Below are 17,527 nucleotides of genomic sequence, written 5' to 3'. Positions count from 1 at the left end.
TCCTAGGGGTGACACTGAACCTGCCCCTAATTCTGGTAACATTAAGACATGAACCATCCCTGGAAAAAACATCAATCCATTGCAGGGAACACCTATGCTAACACGGACACTGAGCCAGTTTAGAATCACAAATTAAATGACCGCACAAGATTTTGAGATATGGGAATAACACTGGGGTGACCTACAAGATCAGCACGGTGATTGGGCCATGATCAGAAAAGCGCCTCAAACCTGTGATGATTACTGTTGCTTTACATCACCACAGAAGATCGTTTTGCAAATGGATTTAGAATTTACATACTTTTCACATTTTCAATCAAAGAAATCTGATATAGGAAGTGGACATAATCTTAATCTTAAAATGTGCAGCTCTGATATTTATACAATGAGGGGTACCATAATATAGCTACTATAATTTAAAATAAACAAACTTGCACTTATTTTAATCTCTTCCCAAATGCGTTTTTTGCATTCCAAGTCTTTACTTCTAAGAAGGAACCAAATGCCTTTAGTACTGTAGGTATGAAGCATAATATAGGTTTACAGGGATATTACTGTCACATGCACAGAGGGCAATGACATTTTTACAATGCATTATGCCAACATTCTCCAGTGCCGTGATTAGCGAGTATAACAATCTTACTGCAATTTGCAGGGAAATTGAAAATGACTGATGTCTTATTTTAAATATAAAAAGTGTTACACTAAACAAAACATACATTTGTTTTTAAACTTTGAAGATAAAAAGGTTCTGCACTTTTTATGCTGAAAAGGTATGACATCAAAATTAATTGTCCAAGGTCAGATTCCTTATATAATGTATATGCTCTTCACCTGCGAGCCAAACACATCCAATTACACAACAGGAAATGTTTTTCCATTTTCAACTGGTGTCACTAAAGGCTCAGTTTAGTAATTAATTCATGAAAAGAATCGACTAGGAAACCAAATAGGTTTAAAAGCTTTTCAATAATTTAACATAAATGCAGACTTGTTCTCAGCAAAAATATAACACATACACCAAAAATAAAATTTATAACATTAATTCGGCATGCCCTTAAATGAATCATGTGTATACAACTATTAATTTAACAAAATAAAACAAAATTTTAGAATATGAATTTGTTGTGCCCTGAGATGAATCAAGTGCATACAAATAATAAGACAGGCCATTTATCCCACAATTTAAAAACCTATTTAAGCAAAGTGCCTCAAGTCTTTTAAGGAGCACTGTAGGTTTACTGTAATAACTTACTATTGAAAATAGCTAATGAATTAGAAGTGAATGTACAGTAATGAAATACTGACTGACAGCAGCATGATAAGATCTAACACAAGCGATGGTACAAAATCTCTATATATTATCTGCAAAGAGATGATACTTATGTACACAGATGTTCAGACAACGAGCTAATAAAGTACCTGAAGGTAGTAAAAATTTGTATAAATGGAAATGCAGTACATTCTGAAAATAAATGAAGTCAACTCTGCAGTTTGCATCTAGAGCTGTTCAAGGAAAGGCATCAAAGAAGACTGAATTTCCGTTAATTCATAGCTTTGAAACCCACTCACACTTTAAAAAGTGATGAACAAATTGTTTAACAAATATTGTGCTATTGTGCCCTGTCTCTTCCCATGGTGGTATCTCTGACCTTATCAGAGCCTTTACGTTTTCCCCTATTAACATGCGTGTGACATGGCTTACAAATATGTTTAATAAATTCCAACAACAGTAGCTTCTACAAACTCATGTGGATTAAGAATTTTTTAAGGTGTACAATGTCCTAAGAACGTCATGTGGATTTGGCAAGGATGAATATCGAGTTAATATTGAGTCAGAGGTTGCTGGAACAATTGCTTTTGATACTGTCATTTTTCATAAAAAAGTTAAGGAAAGCTCTTTTTTAAAGTATACTAAGCCTATTTTATTTTACTTTCGATTTATAATCTTTAATTTTAGATGTATTGTAGAACTTGTAGTATAAGTAAAAGGACGTTCAAATGTGATGTTTTTCTCTTGATATGCACTGTAGTATATAAAGAGTTTTAATGAGCATTCTTTTCTCTAAGCTGTCTATTCACTTTTTACTTTCTCATATACCAAGTACAGTGGAACCTCGGTTCACGACCATAATTCGTTCCAAACCTCTGGTCGTAAACCGAATTGGTCGTGAACCGAAGCAATTTCCCCCATAGGACTGTATGTAAATACAATTAATCCGTTCCAGACCATACGAACTATATGTAAATATATTTTTTAGCACAAATATAGTTAATTACACCATAGAATGCACAGTGTAATATTAAACTAATGTAAAAACATTGAATAACACTGACAAACACCCAGGCTCCCTGCTCAGCAGCACGTACAGTCTCTCTCTCTCTCATATTGCAGCAGTTCACGTCTGACCGAGAACAATGCAACACGTGCGGAAATCATCAGCTCGCACAAACCGAAAGGGAAACTGGCTTGTTCGTATACCGAGTGTGTGGTCCTGAACCGATGCAAAAGTTTGGCGAACTTTTTGGTCGTAAACCGAGTTGTACGTGTACCAAGGCGTTCGTGAACCGAGGTTCCACTGTATAGGGAAAGTATTGTAATCGTCCAAAGATTCTATGTCGAGATTTTGATGAATCCTGATGTTTTAGGCCTCCCTGACTTTCTCATATACGAAGTATAGGGAAAGCAATGGAATCCTCCAAAATTCCATTTTGAGATTGTGATGAATCTCGACGTTTTTTTTGACCTTCCTGAGTCCGAAAATACCATGTTTGGAATTATGTTGGCGTGTCTGTTAGGTGAACATAACTTGAGTACGCTTTCAGTTTTTTTAATCAACTTTTGGGCTATTCCATTAACCGGAGGTAGTACTTTCCCTTTTATTCATGCAGCTGCAGAGTCTGATTTATTCAACTTTACTTTTATAATAATTGTTCAATATATTATTAATTTGATTTGTTGTTGATGGTCCTTTAATGTACATAATATAAAAATATAATCATTGTCTCGCGGTTTACTCCTTGAATATCCATCCTCATATCTGAGTATACAAGACAGTCGAGGGGAGACCACTCCCGATTTTTATCATATAAAAAGAATAAAGCCTGGAATGCATAAAATCAATAAAGTGCCCCTTTCTACTCCTCTCATCTTCAATAAATTTTTAGACCGTCTGCTTAATATTGGGGGCCTGAAAACATTTGTACACCATGTAATTCCTCTCAGAGGGCCTGCACTCTATGATCAGGAAAGGTTTATATATGGTAGTGTAAGATATAAAACTCTACCACACACATAAAAGTAAAGACTTTCACCTTCATTACAACTGCCAGTTTCTTAAAACGAGAGAACTGCAGGACACGTTTTACTTAAAAACAAAAAACAAAAATGCAAGGACAGAGAGATTTTGGCAAATGGCAAGGTGTGATCAGATAATGATGAAATACTTTATTACAGTTAAAATTTGCCTTCTTGTTTTGTATAAACTATATTCCAGTCTGGGGATAAGGTTTTCAGGGCTGGCAACATGCTTAATTAACATTGTCTGTTGTCTGTGAAGAAAGCTATCCAGACGAAAGACTGATATGAAATTTCAAAGCCTTTGTTAAATATAATTATACAGAACTAGGAAAATTCTGTATAATTAATGTGAAATTAATTCAGCACCCCTCACAACACACAGTACGGCATGGTGCCTGAATTCCAGTTTCAATGCAAACAAAATGGTATAATTTGCATGTCTCAAAATTACACTGTTGTTCTCATTTGTTGTAATACACATTTTCACTCAAATGCACTTTAATCAATACTGGCATGAACAAGTATATATCATAAGAGGTTTCAGTTTTCCTGCAGCTAATTGTTTATAATAACCCATTAAGTAAAAAGTAACATTTAAAGAACATGCTCACTTGCAATTGTCAAATTGCCCCATAACACTCTGCTTCATTTCACTCAGGTCCTGCAACAGATGCAAGCACAAACTTAAAAAAAGTTGTTTACTGCCCAAGCTTGCACTAGAAAAATATTGTAGATGAACAATTACACTCTATGTAGAATAAAGTCTTTAGGATGGCAACTATTATGAAGAAGCGATACAAAACAGCATTGTAACTTATAAGTGATTTCAATAGATATGTTATAATATTTTCCTCAAAATGGGCAATGTTCTCTTTCATTTAGTGTTTAAGGTACAAAAAAAGCTTGAAATGGATATAATTCAGTGATGGGTGACTACTTTTTGGGAGACACAGAAGCACTTGAAGCTGACCAGAGGAGAGCAACGAAGTGCACGCCAGGACTTAAGGACATGCTACACTCCGACTCGAGTAATAAACCTGTTTAATCTCAAGCAGAGGAGACTGAGCAGGGATCTAATCCAGGTCTTCAAAATTGTCAAAGGTAGATTTCTTTCAATTTATGGGTGACTCGAGGACACCAGTGGAAATTAAAGGCAAGTGCAATTTAGGACTGAAGCCAAGAACATCATCTTTAAAACAAAAGTTGATGTGGGAATCTGGAACAACCTACTGGGACCAGTAGTTGAAGCAGAAATGTTGGCAATATTTAATGAGCTTGATGAACTGAATGGTATCTTCTTGTTTGTCTTACATTCTCTTTGGGTATGTTACAGGGGAATTGGGGGAGAGTGCATCTGGAGTAAAAAGGGCTCTCTAACTTTTTAATTAGAATAAAGGGATGTATCCCTTCTTTTACTGTGGTTAGTATTGCATCATTTCGGGAGAAAAACAGAGCATTTTTAGCTTTCTTAAATAAAAGCCATGAGAGGCAGAGATGGAAAAACAAATATCCTCCAGCTTTGACTATTAACAGAGGTCTTAAGAAAATGTAATGGCATATTCTGATGGCAAGCAAAGTAAAATAAAAATAGGTTTAATTATTATATCAATACTATGTGCTTAGTAGTGATATTACACACGAAAAATTAAATATATGTTTATTTTTATTTATATAGTATGCGGCATGGTGGTTTCTGATGGTTTAATGAAACTGTCTCATGCATATACATGTGTGCAACACTGTGATTTTGATTACTGAGTGCATCAGCAATCTTTGGGAAGGGCATGGCATAGGATAAGAACCAGGATTAATACAAACATATGTCACAGCAGAGTCAGGATTATAGAAGCAAGGAGGGTGGCATGAATTGCCCAGAGGAATCAACAGATTATGATCATGTAATGCAACACAGTCCATTGTCCCTTTTTTAAATTCACCATACAAACAAAGATAAGTCTGTACAGTACATGAAGCTCATTTTACAGTTGGCAAAGTTAGCATGAAAAAGTATTAGATGGAAAAAACAGTTGCTCAAGCTCATCTTGACATAATCACATTTAAAAAAAAACATTTTACAGTATCATACAATATCAAAAAATAACAGTATTCAGTCTTCATTAGGATTAATATTCGAACATTCTCATCTATAAATCCAAACACTGAGATTGTCAATGGATAATTCTATTTTACTCTCATCACACTATGCTCACAGTTGTAAGTACTGTTCTCTCACTGCACCAGTAGAGTAAGCGTGACTCAGACACAGTCAGTGTGAAGTATGTATGCTACCCCCTTATCTGCAGAGGTTTTCCCTCAGGACTACTTGGTTTTCTTGTTCCCCACCAATGTCCAAAATGACAATGCTAGATTAACTGCCAGCTCTAAAGTGTTCCACTTCAAGTGACCACTGGTGTGCTTTTAAATATGCCCTGCAATTTGTTTGTGCTATACGCACAATTAGATCTTGCCTTGCACCTGATGATGATGATGTTGATGAGATATGCTTAGGTTTTTCTGCCACAATGGATGAATTAATCATTTTCAGAAATGGATGGGTAACATTACCTCAAGAATCAACATAAAACATTTTGACAAAAACAGGCTATTGATATTCAGCTCAATGTAGTTAAACACGCCTTTAGTCTTCTAATGTTTACAAATCATAGTCAAAATATGAAGACCTTTAAAGAACTACTCACAGGCAAACTATCCTCTTTAATAAAATCCCTGTGTGCGTCCAGGTGTCCGTGTGTGTGTGTCTTCTGGTGAAGTGCGCATGCGCGGAGCACGGTGCGATGCGCGATATTACTGTCAGAGAAAGTTACAGGTATTTTACGGAAATACAAACCAGTATTACAGCGAGAGGAAATTAAAGGTACACAATACAGTGACGCATATTACAGCCACATACAAGCCAGTATTACTGTCAGAGAAAATTAAAGGCATATTACCGACGCGCACGCCTGTATTACCGCCAGAGAAAATTAAAAGGTATATTACGGACGTACAAGCCAGCGGACATACAAGACAGTATTACTGTCACAGAAAATTAAAGACATACAATACACGGCGGCAGCCCACGAAAAACGGTCAGCTCAGGAAGTAAACATCAACAAAAGAAAGGCTGAAAGACAAAGAAAAATACGACCAACAAACAAAATGAGGTCAAGGTCCCTTGCCATTTACTATAGACTGTTCCTACTAATGTTTATACACTACTGTTCTAGCGCCCGTTATTGTAACAGAGTAATATACCATACTAGTCATTAAGCCCATCTACCTATTGTTACTGGCAGAGAAACACTTCCAAAGATTCATGCAACATGTGCCTTTCATCTTTGCCCCAGTGTTTTTAAAACACTCTCAAAAGCCAGTCTAAACTCTCTACTGACCCCTAATAATAGAGAAGGCTGGTAATGTCATTTATAGACGACCTTCTCCAAATATAGTAATTCAAAAGTCACAAATCTCCTACAATACATGGTAAATAATTTAACAATCAACATGTCAGAGAACACAAACTACTTTACACTTTACAAAAATGCTACAATATAAAACCAATGCAAATTGTTAGTAAACATATACACAGACAAATACAAAAATCAATCATTTACATAGAGGATGGCTTACAATCAAGTAAATAAACACGACACAAAAACAGTGGGAACTATGGCAAGAATTTTAAGAAGATCAGCACAGACGGTCAAAAAGAATTCAAGCTTTACTTCCCATTCGTAGTAAATTAAACTGATGATATTGTTATACTCATTCTGTTTTGTGCAAAAAAAAAAAAAAAAAAGCGGAACAAAAAGGGAAATAACATATGTAATTCCACAATAAATAATGCCTCACACAGAAAATATAGTAAACAAATAACAATATATAGTCTTCATTAGAAAATGCTGTAGCAAATTGGATTAATATTCTAATGCTCTCCTTAATGCACCTTAATACAGCACACACTAAACACCCATGACACAGGTAAAGGAGCACGTATGGTATTCCGATAAAAATGGTACAGCCATCTTTGACGGACAGCCGGTGCCCTTACCCAGTCAGGACACCTTTATACTGGAAGGACTGGGGGAGAGAACATATTCAGAGTCTTACCCCAGAGCGATAGATGGCAGCCCCCCTGGGTTGCAGCAGTGCCTGAGACTCCCACAGGAGTCCATGGGAGTTGGAATTTGGTGCAGCCCTGTTGGGTTCTATGAGTGCCGCCAGGGGGTGCTCCAGGTACTGTTGAGCCCTGTGTGGCAGCACTTCCGCCACACTAGGAAGTGCTGCTGGAAGAACGTCGCTGGACACCTGGAGCACTACCAGGTGCCCAATAAAAAGAGCCGGCTGCCACTACTCCAGAAGCCAGAATCAGGAAGAATGTAAACGAAGCTCACCAGGAGGACTGGAGGCAGACAGAAAGAAAGAGAAAGGGAAAGAATAGAACTGTTTGGTGCTGTGTGCTTGTGCTCTCACTGTGCTACACAGGTGGGAAACGACAGTGTGAAGAGTTTCCCACTCAATAAGAAGGCTCTTTTGTGCTTTTAACTTGTGCCTTGTGTCTGCTGTGTATGCCAGTAGTATTCACCACAGGATATTCTGTCCCACAAATGTCTCCACATCCTTTCTAATGACAAAGATATATTAATTTATAATAATAATTGGGGACGGAAGCAATCATAATATGACAAAATAAATATCAAAAAAGATATCCTGAAAAATTACTGCATGAGAATTTAAATATCGCTGGCTAGTACTAGAAGATCAGTGTAATTCAAAACTTTGGAAACTTGCCAACACAAGCATGACTTTTTGCTTAGTTCAATGCTACTAACTATTCCCATGCTAAAAGTCATGGTACATTTGCTTTATTAAGAAGTTACTGAGGTACACATTCCCACGGGTTACAGACATTTGCAAATGCTATTTAAAAATTGAACTACAAATTATAATGAAATATTACAAGGCTAGCAATCTTCACATTGGGCTATAGATGTAAAGTCCACGAAGGTGTGATGTGTATAATCCATCAATCATTCTAAAAGTCTGGATACATGTACTGTACTGTATTAGGCTAATGGAGTGAGAGAGGATTATTACAAAACTACTGAATATACTCTCAAAATATAAACTAACTTACCATGGTTTTACCACACAAGAAGCCGATGCTGCTCTGAACAGTTTTGCTCTTGCTTTCCGCACATTTGTTGCTGGTGTTAAACTCCAAAATACTTCCAGAGACCTTCAATAAAGATAAATCACCTAAGGGGATAAATAAATTGCTGTATTTAATTGAAAAGTAAAATAGGAGCTTGCTTAAAATATTTCCAGGAATTTAGATGCACTAAATAATTATTTTTTATTATATAGCTATGGACAAAGAGTTCTCCTTATGCTTTTGTTAATCTTTCTTAAATTTATTAATTTTCTACAGTCTATAAAAGAAAACACCCCGGTAATTAATTTAAGCGAAAGGTAGACTCCCAAAATATTTGGATTTGCTACTCTTGTACAGTTCACATTTTTTTCTGCCAGCTGAAGATAACCATATGCAATTTGAAAATTCTGTCTGCCAGTAGATATTGCTTTAAAAATTATTGCACTGCTATATTTACAGAAATCTTGTTTATTAGAAGCATTTACTTATCAAACAGAGAGGGCCATGGAAGTTTACACTCTAATGTGACGTTTATTTCAAGACAAATTAATGGTGTGCATGGGCTGCTTCATTCATCTTATAGTGCTGCTAGGTTATGTTAGATAGATAGATGTTCAGTTTTACCACCCACCAGCCTATCATTCTATTAAAAAAAACCTTCTATAAATTGTAATGACAATACTTGGTTGAACTGATAACATCTATCGTCAAAAAAGAAAATCAGATTTTGTGAGATGTATTCCTACAGTAAATAACGCATCAAGTCAAACTTTAAATCATCATACAGAGAATTGTGATGTTGCATGAATTAACTTTTCTACACCCAATTTAGGCTTTCTGGAATTCTTGTCCCAGAACAATAAAAATACAGATATTGGGATATGTTTAAATCTCATCTCTGTAGGTCACAAAGACTGGTCTTAAATCAAAATTCTTTGTAATGTATTCTAAAAAAAAACATCCCAGTCTGACTAACCTCGTACGACTTTACTTCGTCCAGTATTGTTGTAATATTGGATTTTACCATTGGCTAGTATTTTGGAGCAAATAACACCAACTCTGTGTGCTTAAGTGTGTTATTTGAAAGCTTATATGTCCATAACTGCCCAGTCAATGCAGATTTCAATAACTTATTATTTCAATAAGCATTCATTATAGTTTAGCATATCATAAATCCAAAACAAACTGATTCTACGAAAAATACTTTTTAAAATAGATTTTCAAATGTAAATGTTTTAATCTTTTGAGCTTAACTATAAAATGTTTCATGTATGCTTTTAAATAAAGCAAGCTATAATGCAGGATCTATTACAAAGTAACAATATATATATATATATATATATATATATATATATATACACACACACACACACACACCGGACTTCCAATACAACTCGGAGTCCTGCCATATGCAAAAGTTCGCTGATGACACTGCTATCGTGGGCTGCATCAGGAATGGGCTAGAGGATGAGTATAGGGACCTAATCAATGACTTTGTTAAATGGTGCGACTCAAACCACCTACAACTGAACACCAGCAAAACCAAGGAGTTGGTGGTGGATTTTAGGGGGCCCAGACCCCTCATAGACCCCGTGATCATCAAAGGTGACTGTGTGCAGATGGTGCAGACCTATAAATATCTGGGAGTGCAGCTGGATGATAAATTAGACTGGACTGCAAATACTGATGCGCTGTGTAAGAAAGGACAGAGCCGACTATACTTCCTTAGAAGGCTGGCGTCCTTCAACATCTGCAATAAGATGCTGCAGATGTTCTATCACACAGTTGTGGCGAGCGCCCTCTTCTACGCGGTGGTGTGCTGGGGAGGCAGCATTAAGAGGAAAGACGCCTCACGCCTGGACAAACTGGTGAGGAAGGCAGGCTCTATTGTTGGCATGGAGCTGGGCAGTTTAACATCTGTGGCAGAGCGAAGGGCGCTCAGTAGGCTCCTATCAATTATGGAGAATCCACTGCATCCACTAAATAGTATCATCTCCAGACAGAAGAGCAGCTTCAGCGACAGACTGCTGTCACTGTCCTGCTCCACTGACAGATTGAGGAGATCGTTCCTCCCCCAAACTATGCGACTCTTCAATTCCACCCGGGGGTGTAAACGTTAACATTTAACATTATACAAAGTTATTGTCTGTTTTTCACCTGCATTATTATCATTCTTTAATTTAATATTATTTATTGTATCATTATGCTGCTGCTGGAGAATGTGAATTTCCCATTGGGATTAATAAAGTATCTATCTATCTATCTATCTATCTAATAACATTCAGTGTTCCAACTCTGTCTTTCTAGCTTTATACATATGCACACAGAAACTGCATACCTGAGATATAGGTCAAATAAAGTCATTTGAATAAAGAAACATATATTTACTGGTAAAAACAAAAAAACAGACGTCATATTATAGATTATACATATTACAGTTTGAAATTTACATAAAATTGCATTTTTACATAAAATTGAATTTGAATTAGTACAGTGAAAATGCACCTTTTAAAGACTGAACAATATGGTAGATTTTGTGAGAAATACAGAATGAAGCCGCCACATGCTCTATAGTAAACATAAGCAAAACAACCAGAATAACTAATCAAAATGTAAATAGCAATAACCACAGGAGTTACAGTATCATCAAATATACCAATTACTAGAATTTTCTCTGTTGTTTCGCTGTGTCTACTATGCAAATAATACCCACCTAAAACATTAAAACAAGCCTGAATCTATTAAGAGGCATCAACAACCCTCCCAGTAAAATCCCTACCCCTACACGCCATCCAAGTTTTCATACCATATTTTTTTTCTTCAAATTGCATATATCATAATGGGTGCCAGCATGCAGGATAAATGGTATGTGACCTGGGTCCTGTGTTTCTTATACTAAAGTAAAAAATATATATTTGAGTGTAGGAAATGAGTATCACTATATGGGATTTATTTCAACAGAAAAAAGTAGAAAATTGTGTAGTTCTTTCAAGTCCTTCAAGAACTTTAATTCTACAGAATCTATTATAATGAGCAATAACTGCAGCATTCTAGGGTTGAATCCTATGCCAAGGAATTCTGTGTGAAGTATGAATGGTCTCCCCATATCTAGAGGAGTATTTCTCCGAATTCACTTGTTTTTCTTCCAAATTCCAAAAACCTGCATGATAGGTTAATTTGAGATGAAAATCTAGTCCTGTGTGAGCAATGGTTTGTATGTGTCTATGAATGCAGCCTTACTATGGGCTAGTGCTCCATCCAGTAAATGCTGCTGCTGCCCTGTACACATAAAACTGCCAGGATAAGCTCCAGTTCCCCATGGTTATGATTAAAAAAAGGAGACTGAGACAATTATGTTACAGCATTAAATTAAATTTTGCCATTTCAAAAAGAAACAATCCTTTCGACAGATTAGTACTTTATACCACCCAGGTAGTAACAGGCTACATTCACTAATGGTACTGTGGTTTTGCTTTGACTGTTAATTTAAACATTAAAGAGGATCCCTTTTGAAAACAAACATTTCAAGCAAGACCTCTGAAACAAGAACATTGTAGTCATGAAACCATCATTTAAGTCAAACAATTCAATCAAAAAGTGTACTGTCAGCTTGTTTAGAAAAAAGCATACCATTAGTAAACTAAGAGTGGGTGATATACTGGCTGATCTGGTATAATGGATGAAATTCTTCCTGTGGTATGGATTTTGAAGCACACTTTACTGGTATGCTAGAAATAAGTGGATAACTTGCAAGCACATTTAAATGTGAAACCCATTCTTTTGCAAAACATTTACATCTTTATGAGGAAATAAATGTGAAATGCAATTAATATAATTTATGTTGGTATATGAAAAAACCCAGCTACAGAAACGGCAACAAGTATTAGTGTCTTAAGGCCAGCGTAATGTCTTTATGCATGACCTTACAAGTAAACCGTGTGTAATAAGTGATATGCAGATCTGCCTGATTGGTTGCCAATGCTGGCTTTGACTAACTACTGTCCTGTATTGAATTAAGTAGGTTTGACAATGTATGTAACTGATAGTTAACACTGTCAATTTCAATAAGGAAACAGGACAGAAAAAAGCAACATCTTGTCCTGAGTTTATTTATTGGCAGAGTGAATGAATGAGAATCTGTACGTATGAGTATATTGGTTCAAACTGGAGAGGTGAATATCTATTATCAAACCCATTTGAGTTGTGTTTTTGACAAGTAAGAGAGGTGTCTGTGTACATCATTATTCATTAATACAGGAGTTATTTGGGGAAAAATGAAAAAAAAAAGCAAAAATCAGTCTGGAAAGTAGTACAAATACATTATACCAGTATCCACTGAAACCACCAGAATACTGACCACCCCTACATTAAGCCATACCCAGAAAAATAATTATAAAGATAATCTGTTATTCACCCACATTTTTCAGAAAAGATGTTATGCAAAATTAGATCTCCCAAAGTATTAATTCTTTTTTTTTAACCAATATAACAATTCCAAAAAATAGTCAAGATGTGCAGAAAGATAACACTTTTTACTCCCAACCCTATTCAATTTGGATGGCTGTTTTAAAAAAGGCCCACTCTAAAGCAGTTTCTCATAAACATTAAAAAAAAACACACCAGAAATTAAAGACATCCAAGACAGAATCCTGATATAAGATAAGCTATTGCCAAATTCTTAAAAAATAAGCTATTTATTTTTTCTAATTTTTAGCTAATAAGGTGTTGTGTGTCAAATTGGCTATAGAAGGTACATTAAGATTCTTCCAGTTACCCAGATCAGTCAATGCACTAGCAATTTAGTATATGAAATCACAGCAATCTATTGATGTCCTTTTGTATGTTTTTCCATGTGTGTACATCACATCATTTGTGAAATTTCTTATTTGTATTTTACCTGTAAACTTGTTACAGAGCTCACTGCAGATAATTGGCGAAGAACACTATTCAAACATAAACTGACTTGACTTGAAGCACCTGCCAAATGTTCAACACCACTTGGGGGTTTCTCATAGTTACTTTCATCTCAACCTTGAGCCATGGTAGCATTTTTACATATAACAATATGCAAAATGCAATGGGAACTGTTAAATCACAACACCTATGAAGAACATAATTTGCATACTCAATACACTTACATTATTCATTTTTGTTGTCAGTTACCTGTGCTAATGAATAACAATAAACAGACTAAGGCACTCACCCACAGACTCGAATGAACTTTTGTTAGATTTATTTGCACAGATGGCACTTGACTGCCCACATTCAGAGACAATGGAGCTACACAGATTTATAGTATAGAGAGTGTTGTTATCTGTGTCAATCGCTTTCCATGTGAATCTGGAGAGAAAAATGTTTTAAAAAAACACAGTGAATGACCATAATACTTAAAATAAGAAATATAGCTTAATTAATAATTGACACTGAATAATAAGATTCCATTTTCTACCATTAAGAGTTTTCCAGAGGCAAAATATTCTCTTTAGATGTACAACACCAAAATTTACTTACAAAGAACAAGTCATAACCACGCAAACATGTTATCAGATCTACCAAGCATATATCCATGGCTGCCCAGGATGGGGGTACTAACTACATTTTGAAGTGAAACAATCTATGGTATTACCATGTACAAATGGAGAACCTGTGGAAAAATTGTCAAAAATGCATTCAACAGTGTGGATCTGCATACTGCAGAAACTCACAAACAAACACATTCAGATTTTTAAATTAAATGGTACTAACTCAAGATCTTCACAGTTTGCCTTTATGCAGTGTAGAAATAACAGAATGGACCAGGTAACAAAGAGTTAATACATTTTTCTTGTAGCCTGATGGTTAGTCAGCAATGTTCAGACTCAGTTATGCATTTTCCTACTAATTCATTTTAATCAAATGCAAATACCAGAAAAATAAAAAATATATCAACAGCTTCTTTAAAATGTACTACAAGTGCATCTGTTTACACATACATTTTCAACATATTAAATTAGGTTTCTCCTATGAAAAAGAATGGCCATATAATAAGAAACCTTCTTAAGAGTAGTTATTAATTATATCTAGGCATAAGGCAATAATACAAAATACAATCAGCATGAAACTTAGCCTTGTATCATGTGTTGTATGACATTATCATGACTGAAATATATCACAAAAGCCTATGGCAACATCTTTCATCAAAGGCAGGGGATTAAAAAACTGGAATTGAAAAACACAAACTAAGGTTTAGCATGCTAAACTGACTGCACTTTGCAGAAGGATATATGAAGGTAAACATTTTCAGAACAAAAAACAGACATCACTGGTTAAGTGTTTCACATATACAGTACAGTTAATTTAGTGAGTTACATCCTCAGACAAGTATGGCGAATAGCAGCATTGTTTCATAAATCCACCAATGCATTCAAAGGCTTGTTTTCAAACTAAAGTCTACTGGGAGCACCAAAGTACAAACGTATTCTCATATTGAGATAGTTATTATGATATACTCAAACACTACTATAAGTAGCAAGCCGTGATTTAGATCAGATAAAAGTTTATTAATCCTATGTGGAAATTCTAATGCATATAGCAGCAGAAACATAAAAAAACAAGAATACAGACTCCCAGGACAGATAATACAGCCAATCGATCAAGAAATAGAAATAAACTTAACAAGTACATTCTGGCAGAATGATTCTGCAGCTGTCACAAAGCACAGATGTGAACATGAGCGATAGAGATATCAATGCACCTTTCATGGATACCAATTCAGAAATAGGGGTAGATTACAACACAGAGAATTTATACAGCAGTGGTATGTTGAATTTCTCTCAATAGCAGTCCGCTAACATGACAGAGAGGGAGAAAGTACCCAAATTGCCAATGCTTGCTATTCTGGTCAAATCACACGTATGTTTCCCTGCTAATCATGTAACCAGTAAGTCACAGAGGAGAGATCACAACTTCAAACAACGTGTTCACATAATCATTTTTCTTAAAAGGAAACAGAACAGTCAGTTCTTCATAGATCCAATCAGGTTACACAGTTAATGGGTCAGGAAGGCATTCAAGAAGGAAAATAAATGGACAGCCTTTGTTGGAACAGTGTTGGATATTAAAAAAAAAAAAAAAAAGGTACACCTAAATTTGCATGGTTTTTTGGCATAGCATTAACAAGTAATTTCGTATCACTATCACTAAGTGTATTGTTTCATGCCTAATTATATCAGCAATTGCACATTTCTCAAATACAAGGTTATTTCCAATAAACACTTATAAAGCAAAACTGTATTAACAAAATGTACGAATTTTGGAAAATAGATGCAACTAAGTTCACAGGGAAAGAGGCTGCATAAAATGTCGACTGAATGACTAACAATGAATAATCTTATAATTCAGTTTCCAAGCTGTAATAAGGGAAAATGTAGCTTGTGCTACAGACTAGTGCAGTGAGTAAATGTTTCCAATGTTTCCTTTCTATTCTGGGCTTAAAAACAAAACACCTTCAATTACGACCAAAACAGAATAGTCTGTTCTGGAAATAAATGTTCATCTGTTTGAATTAGCTGAATTTTGCTTCCATTTAAAAAATAAAATAAAAATGGGGCCTAACAGATTATTTTTCAAAAATAAGCTATGGAATAAGCTAATAACCTTGCATCCCTTTACCATAAATTGTCATCCTCAGATGGTTAATCATTTACCCCCAAATTTTTCATCCTCCACTCTCCTCAACTCTGGGCATCCTTTGAAGTGAGACCAATTCTTTTCAAATCCTCGGACACCACCATCAACTATGTATTCTTTGGCGTTCTTCTGGGTCACATCTCCTCTACCTTCATCTGGGTGCACAACTACACCCAATTATCCTCTGCCTTTTACTCCACATGTGCCGAGGAGGAACAAACTAAGCTGCTGGGGACAACAACTATCACCTTCACATCACGTTTTCCCCTTAACTCAGCATTCAGCTTCCTTTAAGTCAGTGACACTCCACACAAGTGTTGGACTGGTATGAATATTTTGATTTCAGTATTGATACCAGCTTTTGCAACTCAGAACTGGTACCAAAACAAATAAAAGATAACTCCTCAGCCTCTTTGCCCTGCCACACAATTGCTGCCTCCCTGCCTTACCGCAGTTCATAAAACATTTAGGAGCAGGTTTTAATGTTCTCAGTGCATTAGTATTAATATGTACTGTAAGTTTGAAGAATGGGGGTGGTGGGGTATATGTTTTCCCCTTTGCTGAATCGGGCTAGATGTAGTACATAAACAACTCCCACCACCCCTGCATATAGTGTAACAGGTGCAATCATGCTAATTAATACATGACTGACCGAGGGGTGCTTGAAAACTACCATTTACAGTACTTCTGTTTTTGCTCGTTTTATTTTTTCTGCACTTTTCAGTACTTGTATATTGAGCAACCCTGCTACACACATCCACCTGATCATTCTCATCTCTGTTCTTTCCAGCACTGCTACATGTTTTGTCTTCATTATAATAATAATTCTTTACATTTATATAGCGCTTTTCTCACTACTCAAAAGCATTCATTGGCCAGGACTCACTCACATTGAGCATACTGCTCCTCACACAGCTTTCATAAACTTTACTCTTCAATGCCAGACAGTTTCATATAGAGGTCAGTATGGGAGATAGTTGTACAATTTTCTCCATGCACCTTTCAGCCTTGATAACACTGCTGTGCTACCAATTCTGTCATCATTCAATACGTCAATTCAGTAGCAAAACATTTCTACTGGGTACAAAACAACTCCATTGTCAGTATCAATATACACATCAGCATTCTGCATCCTTCCTACACCCCTTCTACTGGCAAAGGTCACACTTGCCACCTGCAGATTACCCTTCACACCAATACACTTTTATGCACCCACTTACAACTAAATATGCAATAGCTTAAGCTCAACAGATCTACTACACATGCAACATGGACTTGATCTCATGTATTTTGCCTCTTCATCTCGAATTATCACCATGGTTTTCCCTGCATTTACCTTGAGGCATTTTGCTTCTAAAATAACTTTCCGTTCCTTTTTCTCCATTGCTTTGTCTTTTGCTTTC

General features: G+C 35.9%; 1 protein-coding gene across 2 annotated transcripts in view; it reads right to left on the bottom strand.

Moving 5' to 3' along the window:
- The window catches only part of igf2r (insulin-like growth factor 2 receptor), a 116,203-nt gene that overhangs the window by 81,987 nt on the left and 16,689 nt on the right, over nt 1-17,527 (bottom strand). For both annotated transcript variants that reach the window (XM_028820866.2, XM_028820867.2), the window contains exons 2-3: nt 13,660-13,796; nt 8,439-8,560 (exon numbers count right to left, since the gene is read on the bottom strand). In XM_028820866.2, coding sequence (XP_028676699.1) covers nt 8,439-8,560; nt 13,660-13,796 — 259 coding nt within the window. The remainder of the gene's footprint in view (nt 1-8,438; nt 8,561-13,659; nt 13,797-17,527) is intronic.

The sequence above is a fragment of the Erpetoichthys calabaricus genome, chromosome 15, assembly GCF_900747795.2.
Source record: "Erpetoichthys calabaricus chromosome 15, fErpCal1.3, whole genome shotgun sequence".
Taxonomy (NCBI): Eukaryota; Metazoa; Chordata; class Cladistia; order Polypteriformes; family Polypteridae; genus Erpetoichthys; species Erpetoichthys calabaricus.
This window is presented reverse-complemented; position numbering and strand designations above follow the sequence as displayed.